The 20,174-nt window shown below is 49.7% G+C and overlaps 1 protein-coding gene across 6 annotated transcripts in view; it reads left to right on the forward strand.

The window, feature by feature from the left end:
- Positions 1-1,553: 1,553 nt before the first annotated feature.
- The window catches only part of ECE1 (endothelin converting enzyme 1), a 156,323-nt gene continuing 137,702 nt past the window's right edge, over positions 1,554-20,174 (forward strand). Inside the window, exon 1 of one of the 6 annotated variants that reach the window (XM_005281717.5) lies at positions 1,554-1,897. In XM_005281717.5, coding sequence (XP_005281774.1) covers positions 1,895-1,897 — 3 coding nt within the window. In that variant the 5' untranslated portion in view covers positions 1,554-1,894. Of the gene's footprint in view, positions 1,911-16,517; positions 17,069-20,174 lie in introns of those variants that run through there. The other 5 variants (XM_065574847.1, XM_065574845.1, XM_005281716.4 and 2 more) reach the window with 5 other exon arrangements.

Below are 20,174 nucleotides of genomic sequence, written 5' to 3' on the forward strand. Positions count from 1 at the left end.
GGTCGGGACGCACTTTGTCCCGATATCGGGGGACTGTCTGGTGGAGGACGCAAGCCGGCGCCGCTCACCTCTTCTTCCTGGGCCCTGGGGCAGCTCAGCTGAACTCCCGGCGCCCGGCCACCGGCAGAAGCCTGCAGAGTGCTGCAGCCCCACTCCCCAGGCATGCCCAGAGGCAGCGAGGAGGTCTCCGCTGTGTGCTGCAGGGGCGGGGCTTGTAGGTGCTGGCAGCCGGCAGAGAGCCCCCCCACCCCTGCCCCCACCCCCCTCGACCCAACCCGACACGCGGGACCTTAGGAGACAGAGGGATGGGACCTGCCTGCTGGATGCTTCCTGGGAGCTGCTCCAGGTAAGGCTAGCACTACTGGGACTCACCTGGTCCCCTGGCAGGTCCCTCTGGCTGGGGGGAGGGGAAGGGCTCTGCATGCTGACCCCCTCCTTCCTTGAGGGGGGAGGTGGAAACAGAGCAGAGGCAAGGTGGTGCGGGGGGGAAGGCGGGGTGTGGAGCTGCCGGTGGGTTCTCAGCCCCCACCAATTTTTCCTGTGCTCCGGCGGGTTTTTTTGTTTTGCTCCGCTGCCAGCTTGTTTTTTTTTTTTTTTTTGCTCTGCGCCCCCCCGTGTCCTGATATTTGACCTCTGTCATCTGGTCACCCTACACTGGGCGAATTTCCCAGCAGCACCAGCACTGTCTCCACGTGTGGCTCTGATACAGGATAGAGTTGCCAGGCATCTGGTTTACGACTGGAACGCCCAGTCAAAAAAGGGATGCTAGTGGCTCCGCCAGCACTGCCGAACAGGCTATTAAAATCCGGTCAGTGGTGCAGCAGGGGCCCAGGGCTAAGGCAGGCTCCCGGCCTGCCCTAGCTGCGCGCAGCTCCCGGAAGCGGCCACCAGTTCCATGCAGCACCTAGGTGCATGGACGACCAGGGAGACTACGCGCGCTGCCATTGTCCCAATTACCGGCTACGCAGCTCCCATTGGAGGGGCAGCACCTGTGGGCGTGAGGTCAGCACATGGAACCTCCCTGGCCCTCCATGTGCCTAGGGGCTGCAAGGACCTGGTGGCTGCTTCCTCAGAGTCGCGGTAAGTGCCGTCGTGATCCCGGACCCCAACCCCCCTACTGCACCCCAACCCCCTGCCCCAGCCCAGAGTCCCCTCCCACCACACTCAAACACCCTCCCGGAGGCTGCACCCCACACACACACACAGAACCCCAACCCCCTGCCCCAGCCCTGAGCCCTCTCCTGCACCCAAACTCTCTGCCAGAGCCTGCACCCCAAACCCCTGCCCCCTTCCCCCAGGCTCAGCCCGGAGTCCCCTCCCACACGCGAAACCCTTCGGCCCCAGTTCAGACCCACCCAGCCACCCCCCTGTCCCAGCCCAGTGAAAGTGAGTGAGTGAGGGTGGGGGAAAGTGAGCAAGGGAGGGAGGGGGGCTGGAGTGAGTGGGGGCGGGGCCTTGGGGGAAGGGGCAGGTTCAGTTTTGTGCCATTAGAAAGTTGGCCACCCTAATCCAGGAGCAGACTCCTAACTTTTGCCTCCGCCAGGCAGTTTCTCCAGCTGCCTCCTGACCTCAGGAGCAGCAGAGTTTTGTCCGAGCACATCCTCCACCTTGCCAGCGCCACCTAGAAAGGGTTAAGGCCAAGCGAGGAAGTCCAGCCCTCCCGCTTCCTGATTGGCTCCTCTGGCTCAGGTACATCCTTCGGCAGCGGCGCCATAGGTCAGAGGCGCTGCTTCTCCGGCTCTACAAGCCCGGCTCCTGGGGCTGCGCGCTTCGCTGCAGGAGTGGCCGCGTCCGAAGGGGATCGCGCCGAGCCTTCGTCCCCTCCAGTGCGGAGCCGAGCCGAGCCCTCTGCCGCTGGGGAGTAGCCGGGAAGAGAGCGGCTGCAGGCTCAGACATGGTGAGTGGCTGTGGTAGGTTGTGTGCACGAGCAGGCTCTGCTTTCGCTCGCTTGCTGGCATTGCTTGTTGGAGGCTGCTGGGCTGGGGACACTCGCACAAACAGACCCGCGCTGTGGGAAATGTTCCAAGGCAGGAAGGCGTCCGCTCTGGCCTGGGTGTGGGGATTTAATGGGCTGTGTGGGAGGAGGGCAAGGGCGTCTGGGAACAGGCACGAAAGAACTGAAGTAATTCTGTGCCTCTGTGCTACACAAAAGGGGTGTGGATGTGTAGAGGGGGGAGTGTGCAGGGGTTGACTGGGAACAGATGACAGAGCATGGACAGATTCCCATGTGATAAGAACATCTAAAGGCCAAGAAACTTCTGGTGGCGGTGGGTCCAAAGTAGCAAATGGGATCTAGGGTGAGGTGACATCTAGCAGTGGCCCCGTTTGGGAACGGGAGTGAATGAAGCGAAAGTGACCACTAGGGCAACCTGATGGAGTATCTAGATAGCATGGTGAGGGGTGCATTAGGAATATCTGGAGAGACAGATAGTCTGGCTAATATCTGTGCCACTTGGGAGCCTGAATAGCCTGTTTTGCATGGAGGTGCTCTCCATCATCTAGAAGCTTCCCATGTATCCCATCATAAACCCCACCCTCCATGTTATAGCCACCTGTAATGTCTTGGCTGGACTCCTCCCTTCCAGATTCCTGAGCAGGACTTTGAAATAAACAATGAGGATTCGGCCCTTCAAGGAATCTGTCTCAGGTTTTACACTGAGCCCAGAGCAGGCCGAATCAGGGCCCTGAGAGTAAAGTCAGTGCTGTGAGGCTGCCCATGTGCACAGAGATGATAGGAAAGTGCAAAAGCTTAGTGTCTTGGACTAAGGAGAGGGACGTGCACAAAGCCACCAACCTTCCAGAACAGGCTGGACTGGGGCTGGCTGGATGGCTCACCTCACCCAGACCTGAACTCAGCACAGCCTACCCAGAAGCTCTCAGATGGGGAGCGAGTGTTCAGCATCATCATTTGGCAACCGCGCCAACTCTAAAACTGATGAGTGGCAGCAGGGGACTAAGCTGAGGAGCCACAGTCTCTGAATCAGAGAAGAGTGGGAAATACCTAGACTAGTTGCAGAATTATGGTATATTGAGGTCTGTGTTGGAATAGAAAGCTATCACTTTAAGAATGTGGGGAGGCGGGAGGGGGTGGAGAAGTGTGGAGAAGTGTCTGGGAGCACTGCAGCAGTCAGTCTGGAAAAAGCCAGCCTGGAAAAAGGTGGGATGAGTTGTGCCTTGGTGCCTTAGGGAGCAGCCTGTTTTCTCTCTCTGTGTTTTGGGTTCTTGATTGTTGTTGTTCTGAATTGTAAGAAATACAGTAGTGTTATGTTGCAACCTTCTAGTAAAAGTATCCTATGTTTTTATCTAATTTCTCTGTATGTATGTGCACCATGGAACATAACAAGAATCACTAAAGGGGTAGGACCTAACTAATCAGACATTGGGGAGGAATTAACAAGAGGCAGTTAACTGGGGTACAGTGGACATATGTGCTGTTTCAACTTAATACATTAGCCTACCCGATAGAGGGGGGTGTGGTACACTGAAGGCCTCTGAGAGCAAAGGTATTCTTCCCTCCCCCTGGGGAACAATTTTCTTGTAAGTGTGAATTTCACTCCAATCATGAGGCTTGCAGTGTGCAGCCTGAACGGCCCTGAGACTTTCCTTCACTGTCAAAGAGCTATATTCTGTTGGCCTTGGTCACCACCTGTGTAATGCCTACCCACTCGGTGTGATTCTCTAGTGGTGGCTGGGTCCTGTGGAGAGGTTAAGTCTGCTGCAGCGGTAGTTAGTAGAGCCAGATCTGGCTCTGGCAGCAGAGGCTTATGCTTTTAGATTCAGAGGTCCCCCAGGTTCAGTCCGTGTTACAGGTGCGATGTTTATTCAAGCAAAGCTCTATCTGATGCTGATGGGAGTCTGGCCTAGTCAGGAACTGCGTCAGGATCTCAGGTTTTAGCCCTTCAAAGCAGATTGTGTGTGTGTAGATTCTCCATCAGGTAAGGTGTTTGCATGGCCCTTATCACTGAAACATCTGAGCGCCTCTGTAATATGCAAGCATAGAAGCTACTTGTCCAAATGATCTGGCTGGGCCAGAGGGACTGTGTAAAGTGAAAACAGCAGAGGCTGAGGGAAGGCGCCCAGCAGTGAGCTCCAAAGGAATAAGCAGGTGACTGGTGATGCAGTTTGTTGACACACCCCTTGATAGCCCTTCTAAGCTACAAACATTTAACATTAGGCAATAGGGATTTTGATAGCCAAGCTTATGAATCTGCCAGCAGCTGTTTGGTCTGAACAAATAACACATCCTGGGTTGTGGTGGGGGACGATCTGCACCCTGCAGAAGAGCTACGTTAACTGGGGGCAGCTGGAAGTCACTGAGCTAATGGGATTCAGAACAATGTAATGTTTGACAGTGCTTGTGTTGATGGAAAGGTTCAGCAGATGGCAACTTGAATGGGGCAGGGACTAGAGGGCGAGTCATAGCTAAAGAGTCACACCGCTCTTGGCCCTTTGGGAGAGAAGATAGGAAGAAGAGATGATTAAGCCAAGGCTACCAGAGCCTAGATCAAACGGAAGACTAAAGGCACAAATCTATAAACCAAGAATAGTTTTGGGCACTAAAGAAATCAAGGTGGTATTTGCTTTACACTGTTATTACAGTACAATAATAGTCCCCTATTTATTGATCTTTCATCAGTTGCTCTCAAAGTGCTCTTCAAACATTAATAATTTAAGCCTCACAATGCACCTTCCCCCAAACTCGTACAGATGAGTAAACTGAGGCACTGAGTAGTTAAGTGATTTGCCAAAGTTCACACAGTGACTCAGTGACAGGGCCAAGAATGGAACCCAGCAGTCCTGACTCCCCTGTTGCCCATTCTAACCATTGGATCACACTTCCTCTTCCACTTTGTTGGGGAGATGGTGATCTTTTAAGATCCAAGCTTCTGCTGATAGCTCAGCAGGAACATAGTGGGTACAAGAGGAAGCAATATTTGCCCTCCCTCTCTGCTAAGGAAGCTGAAGCAGGATCTGAAGCATTTAAGTGGCTTATTTGGAATAAGCTTCACAAAGCAACAATCAAGGCTGATTTGATAAGCATTCAGAGGATGAGAAAGCCAAGGCCCTAATAGCTCATTTGGACAATGGGGGTGGAGTCGGCTGGGCTTCATGGCTCCCTCAGGCCCGTGCTTCCAGTTGATAATTAAATTGCACATGTTTCCCAGCAGAACCAGGGCGGGACAGGCTGTTCCAACATTAGCAAACTCCCGATAAATGACATTTGCATATTGTTTCATAAGCTGGGTTGATGTGTGTCAGGGCCCCCACAAATGAGAAACCATGGGGATTATCAGACTTTTTAGGACTCTGTGTTTAGCAAAACAGCCAGGATTCTTAGGACTTTAAAAAGCTAACTGTAACTATGTTTTAATTGCCAGCAGCCTCTCCTTCCCACCCCTGTACTAAGTAGAGAAGGAAACTTGGATGCTGGGGGCCTAAGTCTGCTTTCACTTCCACTGGTGCAAGTGCAGAACAGCTCCAGTGAAATCAATGGACTAACTCTGATGTGAGGTCAGAAACAGGCCCACTGTTCTGTGGCATCTGTTACGCTCTCATGGGATGGGGACTGGGCTTTCTCTGGTCCCATAGACCCTCCAATGGAATGTTTGTCAAGCAGAAATGTTTATTCTAGGCCTTTGATCTTCTAGTTCATACCTGCTTAACTTGGTTCCATAGTCCATTTCTTTACTAAATCAGTGGCTTCAAACAACAGACACTGATCACTAGCTAACTGGGACATATACAACAGCATACATAGAACTCAGAGGCTTTTCTTCCAAAGCACAAACCCTAGCACTTATGCTAAAGGAGATTTTATTTGAGTGGTGGTAATATTACGGTATATAGACTGTGGGTTGCAGCCACTAGGAGGCAACATAGGCTCACGCTTAAGCAGGATCTGAGCACCCCACTCCAGTTTGGGTGCCACAAACCTGTTTCCCCAGTGCATGAAGGAAAATGAGTTATGTGAGGCTGTCAACTTCTCCCTATCTGGATTACTTATCAGCTCTTTGCTCAGCCAGAGCAAGCCCACTAAAGGAGAGAGGATTTCAGTGCAGTACTTTCATTTAAACATAGCATCCTTTGTTAGTGCAGGGCTAATGGTAAACGGAAGGAAAAAGGACGGGCTCTGGTTAGATTTTAAAAAGAGAAGTGAATGGCTAGGAGGAAGGGCAAGTGCAGGGTTGGAGAAGATTTGGGAGGTTCATGAGATAGTAAGAAGAGATGATTAAGCCAAGGCTACTAGAGCCTAGATCAAACAGAAGATTAAAGGCACAAATCTATAAACGAAGAATAGTTTTGGGCACTAAAGAAATCAAGGTGGTGTTTGTTTTACACTGTTATTACAGTACAATAATAGTCTCCTATTTATCCTCTTTCATCAGTGGCTCTCAAAGTGTTCTTCAAACATTAATAATTTAAGCCTCACAAGGCACCTCCCCCCAGACTCGTACAGATGAGTAAACTGAGGTTAGGAGGAGAAGTGAAAGTGTGGCCGCATGCACAAACACCCATGTAATCGTGGTGTTTGGATGTAGGATCCCAAGATGGGAGAGAGAAGTAGAATGACTTTGGAATTTGATGTATAGCTGCAAAATGAGGGAAAGTGCTGCATGGTTCAAGATGAATGAATGCAAAGTCACAGGGTTGATTTTTTTTCTTCTCATTTATATCCTTGTAAATCAGGAGTAACTTCATGGAAATCAATGGTGGTTACATGCTGATAGGGCCTTTATCAGCCACCTTGCACTGGTGCAGGTTGAGAGCTGATAGCAGAATCAGACTCTAATACCAGGACCGGCTCTAGGCACCAGCAAACCAAGCACGTGCTTGGGGTAGCACAATTCCAGGGGCGGCATTCCGGGAGTTGCGCTCTCTGAGGTATTTTTTTTTTTTTTTTTTGCTTGGGGTGGCAAAAAACCTAGAGCCGGCCCTGTCTAATGTCCCTGTTCTGCACTGGTTTCTAGCACATCAAGGGCAGAATCTTATTTATATCTCAGCAGCACCTAGAGGTCCCAACTAAAGATCAGGGCTCTGGGGGGGGTGGGAGTGACAAACCCAGAGTGAGAGGCAGCCCCTGCCCTGAAGAGCTCACAGACTATAAATTGACAAGACAAAAGGGTGGGAGAAAAAGATATTGTGATTCCCCATTTACAGCTGGAGAACTGAGGCCCAGAGGTGTTAAGTGATTGCAGGGGTCTGAAATCTCGTCTTGCAGGGGTCTGAAATCCAAGCTGGAGTCCAGTGCTTTAACTTTCCTCGATGAATCCATCCCCATATGGGATTCAGAATAACTCTGTAGGCTTTGGCAGAGTCTCTCCAGATTTTCTACTGCGTAACTGAGAGCAGGCTCTGGCCTTGAAAATGTGGCTGAGTACCCAGTCTAGGATGACAGCATGCCGCATGCTCTGTGTTTCAGAAATCCTGGGTTTGCTGAATGAACCAGTTCCCACATGTCTTGCTATTTTTAAGAATGGAATCCTTTTGCTCATCACCTGCTCGAGGGAATGTTTTGGATCCGCCTCATACACTTTCTACACATGGTTGTAAACACGTGAGTGGGCGCAGCAGGCAGCCAAAGGTGTGCCAAGATTGCAGAGCTCTAGCCAGGAGGAGGAGGTGGCAGGAGAAATAACAATGTGTAAACACCATGAGGTCAGCATTTCCCTCTGCTTTGAGCCACTCAATGCACTACACAACTCTTGGGGAAACTCCAGTGGGCAGGCCCAGGCTGGTGAATCTGACTGGGATCTGAGCAGAAGTTCTGTGGGGTTTCCAGAGACACAGGCCAAGGCACAGCACAGATCTTCGGTGGATTTAGGCTCCTAACGCCCATTGAAATCAACTGAAGATACCTTAAAGGGGCCAGCTTTTCTGGTCTCAGGTTGGGCATGGGGACCCAAAACGCCATAGTTCCAAGGCCAAGAAGGGACCACTGTGATCAGCTAGTCTGACCTCCTTCATAACAAGGTAAATTGTGCCAACCAGACTCCTCAGTTACCTTTGAAAATCTTGGTAATTAGAAGTATTGCAGACCCCATTTGGATTGACTAGAATGATCAGTGCTGCCAGCTAAGCAAACAGCAGTTAAAGACAGCACTCCAGTGACTAGCTGTTGCAGAGTCACGTCAGACCTGAAATCTATGTAAAATAATCAATTGGTGTTTTAATTAGCACACAGCCAGAAGAGAATGCAACCAGGTTTGTTAAGCACTTTGTTGATCCACCAGATAGGTATTATAAACATAAAATAATTAACCCAGTTAAAGTTAAAATAGCTTCTCATTGGAGGCACTTAATTTGAAACAGGGTCGATGCATTTATTTTCAAGAACTGAAAGAAAAGCCCTTCCTGAAAGTGAAAGTCAGCATCACAATGTAGATGAATCTCCAGCCTAGGGCTTATGCCAACCTTGCTTTCAGAATGAGTAAAGCTTCCTCTGCCTCTCATGTCAGTATGGGGTCATGTCAGATGAGATTTTTTTTTAATGGGGCTTTGAATGGGAAGTTCTCCCTAGCTCAGTGCTCTGGAGCTGCCATCTTGACCTTTTCTCCACTAAGGCATTAGCCAATACATAGCAACTAACATGAGGTAAAATCCTAATGAAGACAAGGCAGATTGTAATTTTAACATGAGTTAGCAAGGCAAGATAAAGCCCTAGCCTGCCCCATAGTCTTTGCCTTGACCAGTGAGCCCCCACCACATTCACTGCTCCTCTGTTCTCTGATGTGTCCAGCCTGGAGTGATTTCCCAGGATCTTGCCCTTTGTGGTGCCATCTACACCTCTGCATAGTGGGTATACCATGCTTCTGAGTCCACTTGGGAGCTGCTACACTCACTTTGCTCAGGTGCACACGGCTCCATCGTGGGGCTCTGGGCTTTTGTGCTAGCATTGGAGCAGAGGATTGGGACACCTGATTTCTGGCTCTCAGCCCAGCCATGCTGGGTAATTCTGGGTGGGTTTGGACAATGTGAATGAGTTTGGGCCATTCACATCTTTCACGTGAACATAAAGGAGATTTAAAGGAATGGTGATTTTTTTTTTTTTTTTTTTTTTTTTTTAGTTGCATTTGTGCAGAGGGTATGTTTGCATTTTATGATTTATAAATAAGCACCAAATATGTGCGCACACCTTTTTTTTTTTTTCCCCTCTGCTTGTTGTTATTAGTAACATAAAATCTGGTTTTGCTGGAGGAATTTCTGGTTATCTCAGCTGTTTGTTGTGATATTAATGGTAGTTGTTGCTGGAATTTTAACAAATGAGAGACAAGGTGGGTGAGAGCATGGTTGTTGCTGGGGCTTCTGAGGTGGGTGAAACCAGACAATCACTACACTCTTGAATGAACTCACACAGAAAAACCATAAAAGACAAAAACCGCACTATCACCCATGGGTGAACACTTTTCACAAAAAGAACGAGGAGTATTTGTGGCACCTTGGAGACTAACAAATTTATTTGAGCATAAGCTTTCGTGGGCTAAAATCCACTTGCTCAAATAACTTTGTTAGTCTAAGGTGCCACAAGGACGCCTCATTCTTTTTGCTGATACAGACTAACGCGGCTACCCCTCTGAAACTTTTTTCACAAAGTGATCACTCCGTATCGACCACTTGGTCCTAGTCCTCAAAGGAAATGGCAAAAAACCTTCAAAAGATGAGTCTGGGAGCTTAAACTCCTAACTCTGGCCTTGGCTACACGTGCAGCTGTACAGCGCTGTGAGGTAAACCTGTCTTCGTACAGCTGAGTAGGGAAAAGCGCTGCAGTCTGTCCACACTGACAGCTGCCAGCACAGAGGTGTGGCCACGCTTGCAACATTTGCAGCTGTGTTGGGAGCGGTGCATTATGGGCAGCTATCCCAGCATTCATGTGGCTGCAACATGCTTTTCATCACTGGGGGGTGGGTGGATTGTGACAGGGAGTGTGGGGGGGAGAGAGAGTGCTTTTTGGAGCATGTCTGCTCTCTATTTTGCAAGTTCCGAACTCCCGGCCCCCTGCTCATTCATTTACTCACTCAAAGCCAACTGCAAACTGTTTGCTTTTCTCTGTGGTATGAGCTTTGAAACCGGCACTTCCGCATTCCTGCAGCCGGTCACAACAATGGAGAGGATTGGCCACTTGACAAGGTGATTAGTACAGCGCTGCAAGCGTTTACACTCTCACCCGTGAGTCGTAGCCACTCCGCTGCAGCTGTTATTCCTCTGAGATGTAGAGTACCTACAGCGGTGTACCCAGGGAGATACAGTGCTGCAAGTGCTCTGCCAGTGTGGACGGAGAGTGAGTTACAGTGCTGGGGGAGGCTTTACAGCGCTGTAACTTGGGGTATATCTACACTACGGGATTAATCTGAATTTATATAATTCGAATTTGGGAAACAGATTGTATAAAGTTGAATTTATGCGGCCACACTAAGCACATTAATTCGGCAGTGTACGTCCAAGTACCGGGGCTAGCATCGATTTCTGGAGCGTTGCACTGTGGGTAGCTATCCCATAGTTCCCGCAGTCTCCCGCGCCCATTGGAATTCTGGGTTGAGATCCCAGTGCCTGATGGGACAAAAAACATTGTTGCAGATGGTTCTGGGTACAGCCTCACCCCTCCCTCCCTCCCTCCCTCCCTGCATGAAAGCAACGGACGGCAGACAACCATTTCGCGCCTTTTTTCCTGGGTGAACACTGCAGACTCCATACCATGGCAAGCATGGAGCCCGCTCAGCTCAAGACAGCAGTCATAAACATTGTAAACACCTCGCGCGTTCTCGTGGAGTTTATGCTGAGCCAGGACCAGAAAAACGAGGCGAGGAGGCAGCGGCAGCGCAGCGACAAGCGTGATGAGGACATGGACACGGATACAGAATTCTGTCAAACCTGCCCCGGTGCCCGATTCTGGGCAAGGGAAACAAGCACAGACTGGTGGGACCGCATAGTGTTGCAGGTGTGGGATGATTCCCAGTGGCTGCGGAACTTTCGCGTGCATAAGGGCACTTTCATGGAACTTTGTGACTTGCTGTCCCCTGCCCTGAAATGCCAGAATACCAAGATGAGAGCAGCCCTCACAGTTGAGAAGCGCGTGGCGATAGCCCTGTGGAAGCTTGCAACGCCAGACAGCTACCGGTCAGTCGGGAATCAATTTGGAGTGGGCAAATCTACTGTGGGGGCTGCTGTGATGCAAGTAGCCAAAGCAATCACTCAGGTGCTGCTACGAAAGGTAGTGACTCTGGGAAATGTGCAGGTCATAGTGGATGGCTTTGCTGCAATGGGATTCCCTAACTGTGGTGGGGCGATAGATGGAACCCATATCCCTATCTTGGCACCGGAGCACCGAGGTACCCAGTACATAAACCGCAAGGGGTACTTTTCAATGGTGCTGCAAGCACTTGTGGATCACAAGGGATGTTTCACCAACATCAACGTGGTCTGGCCGGGAAGGGTTCATGACGCTTGCGTCTTCAGGAACACTACTCTGTTTAAAGGGCTGCAGCAAGGGACTTACTTTCCGGACCAGAAAATAACCGTTGGGGATGTTGAAATGCCAATAGTTATTCTTGGGGACCCAGCCTACCCCTTAATGCCATGGCTCATGAAGCCATACACAGGCAGCCTGGACAGGAGTCAGGAGCTGTTCAACTATAGGCTGAGCAAGTGCCAAATGGTGGTAGAATGTGCATTTGGCCGTTTAAAAGGTCGCTGGCAATCGTTAATGACTCGCTCAGACCTCAGCCAAACCAATATCCCCATTGTTATTTCTGCTTGCTGTGTGCTCCACAATCTCTGTGAAAGTAAGGGCGAGACCTTTATGGCGGGGTGGGAGGCTGAGGAAAATCAGCCTGGCTGCTGATTACGCGCAGCCAGACACCAGGGCGATTAGAAGAGCACACCAGGAAGCGCTGTGCATCAGAGAAGCTTTGAAAACCAGTTTCATGACTGGCCAGGCTACAGTGTGAAATATCTGTTTGTTTCTCCTTCATGAAAACCCGCCCCCTTTATTGACTCATTCTCTGTAAGGAACCCACCCTCCCCCTTCCCCCAGCTTGCTTTCAAACCAAATAAAGTCACTATCGTTTAAAAATCATTTATTCTTTATTAATAGATTATAAAAAGAGGGAGGGAACCCAGGTGGGGTTTGGGAGGAGGATCGGTGGGAAGGAAAAGGCCACTAAAAAAAGGTTAAAAAAATGACAGCCTTTTGCTTGGGCTGTCCACTGGGGTGGAATGGGAAGGTGTACGGAGCCTCCCTCCCTTCCCCCCTCCCCCCCCGCGTTCTTGCACGTCTGGGTGAGGAGGATATGGAACATGGGGAGGGGGGTTATACAGGAGCTGTAGCGGCACTCTGTTTTCCTGCTGCCATTCCTGAAGCTCCACCAGATGCCGGAGCATGTCTGTTTGCTCACGCAGCAGCCCCAGCGTTGCATCCTGCCTCCTCTGATCTTCCTGCCGCCACCTCTCATCTCGAGCGTCCCTCATGTCCTCACGTTGGTCCCTCCATGTCCTCATGTTCACTGGCTTCTTTCCTATACTTTGAAACCGTGTCCTTCCACTCATTCAGATGAGCTCTGTCACTGCAGGTGGATTCCATGATTTCTGCAAACATCTCGTCTCGCGTCTTCTTTTTCCGACGCCTTATATGTGATAGCCTTCGGGATGGAGGAGGGAGGCTTGAAGAATTTGCAGCTGCTGTAGGGAGGGGAAAAAAGAGAATTGTTTAAAAAGATACATTTTGCAGAACAATGCTTATACTCTTTCACGGTGACCAACACTATTCACGTTACATAGCACATGTGACTTCTGTGCAAGGTCGCATTTTGCCTCTTAATATTGAGTGCCTGTGGCTTTGCTGCTAGAGATCACAGGTCCGGGCAACAGAATTCGGCTTGCATGCGGCCATGGTAGGCCATTGTCTTTCGGCTTCTGCGCCCTCCTTTCCCACATACCAAGCAAAGCCCGTTGAGTGCTGCGGTTTTCCTGTTAACATTCAGCAGCAGCAGAAAACAAACTAACCACCCCCCCATCCAATTCTCTGAATGATCGCTTTATCTCCCTCCCCCCCCCCCCCCAACCGCGTGGCTGGTAACAGGGAAGATCCCTGCTAGCCAAACGCGAAAAGCTCAGGGCCAATTCCCCCCCCCTGTGTTTGGCTAACTGCAGGGAAGGATTTCTTTTCAGCCACAGGCAAACAGCCCAGTAGGAATGGCCACCTCTGTCCCCTTAATTAAGTTCCCATATTTCAACCAGGTTACCATGAGCGATATCACTCTCCTGAGGATTACACAGCAAGATAAAGAACGGATGTTGCTTGAATGCCAGCAAACACCGGGACCATACGCTGCCAGGCTTTGTCAGGCAATGATACCAGATTACTTGATGCAAGCATGGCGTGATCAAGTGTCCTACCATGGAGGACGGAATAAGGCTGCACTGTCCAGAAACCTTGTGGCAAGGCTTTTGGAGTACCTCCAGGAGAGCTTCATGGAGATGTCCCTGGAGGATTTCCGCTCCATCCCCAGACACGTTAACAGACTTTTCCAGTAGCTGTACTGGCCGTGAATGCATCCCAAGTCCTCAGGGCAAAGTAATCATTAAAAAACGCTTGCTTTTAAAACAAGTTTTATATTTTAAAAGGTAAACTCACCTGAGGTCCCTTCCACGGGGTCATGGTCTCGGATACTGGCTTGGGAGGGTACTTCAGTCAGGCTGAGAAAAAGATCCTGGCTGTTGGGGAGAACGGAGTGCTGGGTGCTCTCTGCAAGCTCGTCGTCCTCCTCCTCCTCTTCCCCATCCGCAGAATCCTCAGGTGTAGCTGATGAGACTATCCCCGACCCGGAATCCACGGTCACAGGTGGGGTAGTGGTGGTGGCCCCCCCCCCCTAGAATTGCATGCAGCTTGGCGTAGAAGCGGCATGTCCACGGCTGACCCGGAGCGACCGTTTGCCTCCTTTGTTTTTTTGATAGGCTTGTCTGAGCTCCTTGACTTTCACGCGGCACTGATCTGAGTCCCTATTGTGGCCTCTCTCCATCATGCCCTTGGAGATTTTTTCAAAAGTTTTGGCATTTCATCTTTTAGAACGAAGTTCTGCTAGCACTGAATCCTCTCCCCATATAGCGATCAGATCCAGTACCTCCCGTACGGTCCATGCTGGTGCTCTTTTTCGATTATCGGCCTGCATGGTTACCTGTGCTGATGAGCTATCTGTGGTCACCTGTGCTCGCCACGCTGGGCAAACAGGAAATGAAATTCAAATGTTCGCAGGGCTTTTCCTGTCTACCTGGCCAGTGCATCCGAGTTCAGATTGCTGTCCAGAGCGGTCACAATGGTGCACTGTGGGATAGCTCCTGGAGGCCAATACCATCGAATTGCGGCCACACTAACCCTAATTCGTAATGCTAAAATCGATTTTGGCGCTACTCCGCTCGTCGGGGTGGAGTACAGAAATCGATTTAAAGAGCCCTTTATTTCGAATTAAATGGCGTCTTGTGGACGGGTGCTGGGTTAATTCGAATTAACGCTGCTAAATCCGAATTAAAGTCGTAGTGTAGACCAGGCCTTGCATGTGTAGCCAAGGCCTCTGTTACATATTAAAAAATCATAGACTCAACCAGAAACCTTGGCTTTATGGTTCATCACAACCATTGGTAACCTAGTAACCCTTGTTTGTCCTATGACAGAAGAGGTGTTAATTGCCCACTTCATTTTAAATGATCTCCTGCAACATGTGATAACCCCTTATGCTTAACAATCTCTCCCACCTTGTATTTGTTGTGACACACTGGTTACCTTTTCCAGACCTGAAAAAGAGCTTTGTGGCACTCAAAAGCTTGTCTCTTTCACCAGCAGAAGCTGGTCCAATAACAAAAGTTACCTTGCCCACTTTGTGTATCTCCTATCCTGGGAGAAATACAGTTCCAACACCATTGCAAATAACAATGGCAGATACTGAATTTCTCCTATGTGTTAATTAGACATTGGAGTTAAATAGGTATGAACAAAACAAAATATTTCACTAGTTCTCTAGCCACCACAGATTCTTCTAGGCTAAACAAGACCTGATCTTCCATTTTCTTCATGGAGACCAAAAAAGAGTCCTGGGACTCTTTTTCATCATTGTTTGTTACAGTCCTCTAAGGAGCTTTTATATGCAATAAAGAAGCAAAAAGTGGCACAATCCATTTCTTCCCCCCTATGTAAGAATGGCCATTCTAGGAAAGACCAATGATCCATCTAGCCCCGTATCCTGTCTTCCAACAATGGTCAGTGCCAGGGGCTTCAGAGGGAATGAACAGAACATGGCAGTTATCAAGTGATCCATCCTCTGTTGTCCAGTATCCGCTTCTGGCAACTCATGGTTTAGGGACATCTGGAGTATGGGATTGTATCACTAGCTAAAAGAACAGGATACAGACTAACACGGCTGCTACTCTGAAACCTATCACTAGCTAATTGACTAGCCATTGATGGACCTAACCTCCATGAACTTATCTAATTCTTTTTTGAACCCAGTTACACTTTTGGCCTTCACAATATCCCTGGCAATGAATTCCACAGGTTGACTGTGTTCAGGGGTGGCAGGTTTGTATAATTTTAGGTGGTGCCCAGAACGGGTCCAAGTCCCACCCTACTCTCCACCTGCCTAAGGCTCTGGGAGGGAGTTTGGGTGCAGGCTCTGGGCTAGGGCAGGGGGTTGGGGTGCAGGAGAGGGTCCAGGGAGCAGGCTCTGGGAGGAAGTTGGGATGCAGGGTTTGGGCTGGGCAGACGGTTGGGGTGTGGGAGGGAGTTTAGGTGTGGGGTCTGGGCTGGGGTTTGGGGTTGGGTTCTGGGAGGGAGTTTGGGTGTGGGGACTGGGCTGGGGCAGGGGGTTGGGGTGCAGGAGGGGGTGTGGCGGTCGGGCTCTGGGAGGGAGTTTGCATGTGGGGTCTGAGCTGGGGCAGGGGGTTGGGGTGTGGGAGAGGTTGAGGGGTGCAGCACTTACCTCGAGTGGCTCCTGAAAGCGACCCACACCCACCTCTGGCAGCAGCTCCTAGACGGGGGGCTGGAGGGGTCTCCACACGCTGCTGCCCGCAGGCACTGCTCCGCAGCTCAGGGCAGGGGTAGCGCGTGGAAACATGCCCTCCCTCAGGGGCCGCAGGGATGTGCCAGCCGCTTCTGGAAGCAGAGCAGGAGGGAAGCAGCCTTAGCCATTAACCTGCCTTAGCCGTTGTGCTGCTGGCCCTTTTAAAATTATCTGTTTGATTCATTGAATTTCATCTGCCATTTGGTTGCTCGGTCACCTAGTTCATACTTTTTTAACTCTTCATAGTTAGCTTTGGACTTAACTATTTTCTGCAAATGTTACCACCCTTTTTCCAGATAATTTATGAATATGTTGAATAGCAGAGATCCTTGGAGTGACCCCACTATTTATTTTTTTCTCCACTGTGAAAATGAACCATTTATTCCTACCCTTTGTTTTCTATCTTTTAACCAGTTACTGGTCCATGAGAGGACCTTCCCTCTTATCCCATGACAACTTACTTTGCATAAGAGCCTTTGGTGAGGGACCTCGCTTGTCAAAGCCCAAGTACACTCTAGCCACTGGATCCACTTAAGTCCACTTCACAGTGTGATTGTTCAGACAGCTGGAATGTGCATATTGTTTACTTTGCACCATGGAGAGTGAGATCCTGCCAGGTGCTGAAGGCTCTGAGCTCTGTACTGGGTTCCCACAGACACAGCTCTTGTGCAACATGCACAGAACCAGGCGAAAGGGAAGATTTACAAACAAGAATGTGACCTCGACAGCCCCACCCCCAGCATCCTCTCCCTGCTTCAGAGGATATCTGGCAATCGTTAGCAGAGGAAGTGATTCAGTGAAAGGGAACCTCTCCTGCGTATGCTCTCACGTAGTTGCACCTTGACAGTGTGTGGGCTGGGGTCTGTTAACACAAGCTTCAACGGGGGCTTGCATGTACAAGCTGCACAGTCCTCTTAAGGTCTGGTGCTCCCCCCCCCAGGATACGACTGAGAGTTCCTTTAAAGAGTTTCCTGGGACTCTTTTTCATCTAAAAGCCGCTGCCCTCCAGGCTGAATTGGTAAGAGGTGAGTCAGCTTCTTACTTCACGGAATTGTTCTTGTTTTTAACCTTTTAAAAAAATAGTCTGGGGAAGAGGGTCTGGTGCCTAGGGGACGCTGGGTTAACACTACAGTTGCTTCTATCAGGTGAAAGGGATTTGCTCCAAGGGCCGTGGCATTGTCCTGTCTGGTTAGTTTCAGTTGCTGAGACTCCATGGTGCAGTTATATGGTGGGATTATCAGCTGATTGGAAGGATGGAGGTGAGCACACATCCCTCTGCTGGCAAATCTCCCTGTCACACATTGTCATTGAATGGGCTATGTTGTTGCTTGTCTGTCCACCCCTTTCCCCTGCCCTTTGCCTGCCCCATCTATGGAGATTGTGAACTCTTCAGGGCAGGTTTGTGCAGTGCCTAGGACAATGGTGCCCTGGCCTTGGTTGGTCCCTAGACACCACTGAAATAAACCGGGTTAATAATATAATGGAATGTGGGAAGGATGGGAATGAAGCAGCTGCAGGTCAATGGAAGTTTTGCACACATGAGGATTATGGGATCTGATGCTAAGGCACATTCCATCACCAGAGGCTAAGAAATGGATCAAGACTTGCTTTGGGAGGGATCCTCCAACAGGTAGCCAGCTGCTCTGGGCAGATTTAGCACAGAGATTTAGGGCCAAATCCTGCTGCCAGTGAAGTCAATGGGAGCGTACAGGTATCTGTAAGAACCTGTTGATCAGCCTTCCATCAGGGAAGGCATCCCTAGGGAGTCTCCTTCCAGTTGGGTGTGTTGATCACTTCTTTTAGGTGTCCCCCAAAAATGGCATTTGAGGGACCTAGTCAGTGTCATTTATTCTGTGGGGTTCTTTAATGAAATGGCTCATTCTGGGGTACTTGTGCTTGGGATGTATAAACCCAGTTTGGTGCTCTGATACCACAATGGTGCGTGTGTAACAAATGCCGATGCCGAGAGATATACCAGAACTCCTTGGAGCCAGATGGATTACCAGGCAAAATGGACCACTTGGGTTCTGGGGAGGGTCTGGACACTGCAGGAAGAAGAGCAGGATTAGCTGCACCAAGGTTGGCCCTCTAAGAAGGGTTTTTTAAACCTTAAGGAAATGCCCAGCCTGTCTTTGCCTTAGTTTTCACCCTATTCACTAAGTGCTGAAGCCGTATGTTCAGTGTGCACCAGCTGTGGCTTCTCACTTCCCATAGTTCCCACGACACTGTGCAATGGTGGTCTTTTGAGATGCCACTTGCAGACTAATAGCCCAGCATCAGAAAGGCAGAAGTGTAACTCTACCACCGGAGAAAGGGGAAGCAGCACATTGATAAAGCATGAGCTTATCTGCGTGTTTCTGAAACCACAGTGGAAACAGCCAGAAAAATGGCTGCCCAGTTTTAATATGCTCTGGTGTGTAAGAGTCCTCTGAGCAGAATTAAACAAAGGTAGCTCCCCTTGTACTGACCGTGTGGCCAAGGTATCCCCCTCTGGCAGAGCTATGGTAGGCAGATTCTCTAGCAGAGTGGACATTAAAGTGTAGGTCTCTGAGAGTCAAGAGAGCTTCTCTCACCAGTGGAGGTACATCACCTCTCCCAGAGACGGTAGTTATGTCGGTGGGAGTAGCCCTCTGTTAACATAGTGCTCTCTACACCGGAAGTTAGGTCGGTATAACTGCATTGCTTGTCCAAACCCCTGAGATGTGGTTATACGGACATAAGTTTGTAGTGTAATCCAAGGCTCAGAGCCTGTAAAAGTGGCTCCAAGGTGGCTTATCCTTAGTGTTACTCTATTGAAGTCAGTGGAGTTACATCTGGGATGAATTTGACCCATTGGCTTTAGTCTAGAGCTCCCTAGTACTGGAATGGGATAGCTTTATAGTTTGGGAGTGATGGCAATGGGAGTAGTAATCTTGGATTTCTATAGTGCCACTTGTCCTAAAGAAACCCAACGCACACTGAAAACCATTTACCCAAGAATCACTACTCTGCAAACAGCGGCTCTTCTAGGAAGGGAAAGACACTAATAAGTCACTTCACGTATTGCTAAAAGGCAGCCTCTGGGGCCCAACATGGCAGCGAATAGTCCACTGTTAGGAAAGGAAACAAAGGGAATGAAATTGCAGGGTGGATCTTATTCCGCAGAATGTCATTAACTGGAAAGCATGTGTCTTAGGAAAGAAGAGCAATCAGTCTATCACAGCAGTTCTCAAACTATGGTCTGCGGGAACTTGGTGGTGGTCTGTGGAGAGATGGCTGCCACGTGATGGTTCCTTCCTTGTTTCCAGCTGCTAAATTGCATTAACAGAAGCTAAAAATATCTCCTTACATTACTTTTCCATGTTGTCAATTACTGCCATCAGACAAGGATATTGTGCAACAGTAAACAGGAGGGAAACAGGGCCAGGCTACCTCAGACGGAAGGGGAACTAGGTCCTAGTGATGACAACGGATAAGAGAGACACAGGACAGTCTCTTTAAGATGTGGTCCTTGCTATGAAAATGTCACCCCCTGGTCTAGGGCACGGTCCTTTCCTTTAGCGTCCTGAAATTGCTTAGAAGAAGAACTTCCTTCTGGAGGACATGCTGTAAGCATGATCTGCCTATGAACATCCTGCAGCTTGAGGCCTGTTTGGGTGATTCTTTTTCAGCTAGCTTTGTCATGCAACCACTGAATTCTTCTTTGGAGTCTGTGCCTGGGAGCAAGGGCTGTGACCTTGGCATTCTTTAGCCTGACCTCTCGCTGCAGTCCTCTGTTCTACCCACCTTTGATGCCACAGATCAGCAGAGAGCCTGTGGTAGGGAAGCTGTTCCCCTTTGGCTTTTCAATATTTCAAAGGAAACCCGAAGGGGAAGAGCGAATTAGAGCTACATTAAATAACTATTTCCAAAGACTGATTTCTTTATCTGAAGCCAGCTGGTTGAGAGGGGTTATTTGTGGGAAGGTTTCAAGTATACAAATGGGAGGGAGACAGACTCTGGGACATCTCAGCTGGGTAAACTGTGCTGCATCCGTCCAGGTGCTGTACAGAGTTTGCAGGGGTGCCGGAACCCGGGGCAGCCATGGGGGCACTGCTTGCCCACTTTTTCACATGGACATAGTTTGGGGGGCAGGTGGCCACACTGCCCCCC

This window comes from Chrysemys picta, chromosome 21 (genome assembly GCF_011386835.1).
Source record: "Chrysemys picta bellii isolate R12L10 chromosome 21, ASM1138683v2, whole genome shotgun sequence".
Classification (NCBI taxonomy): Eukaryota; Metazoa; Chordata; order Testudines; family Emydidae; genus Chrysemys; species Chrysemys picta.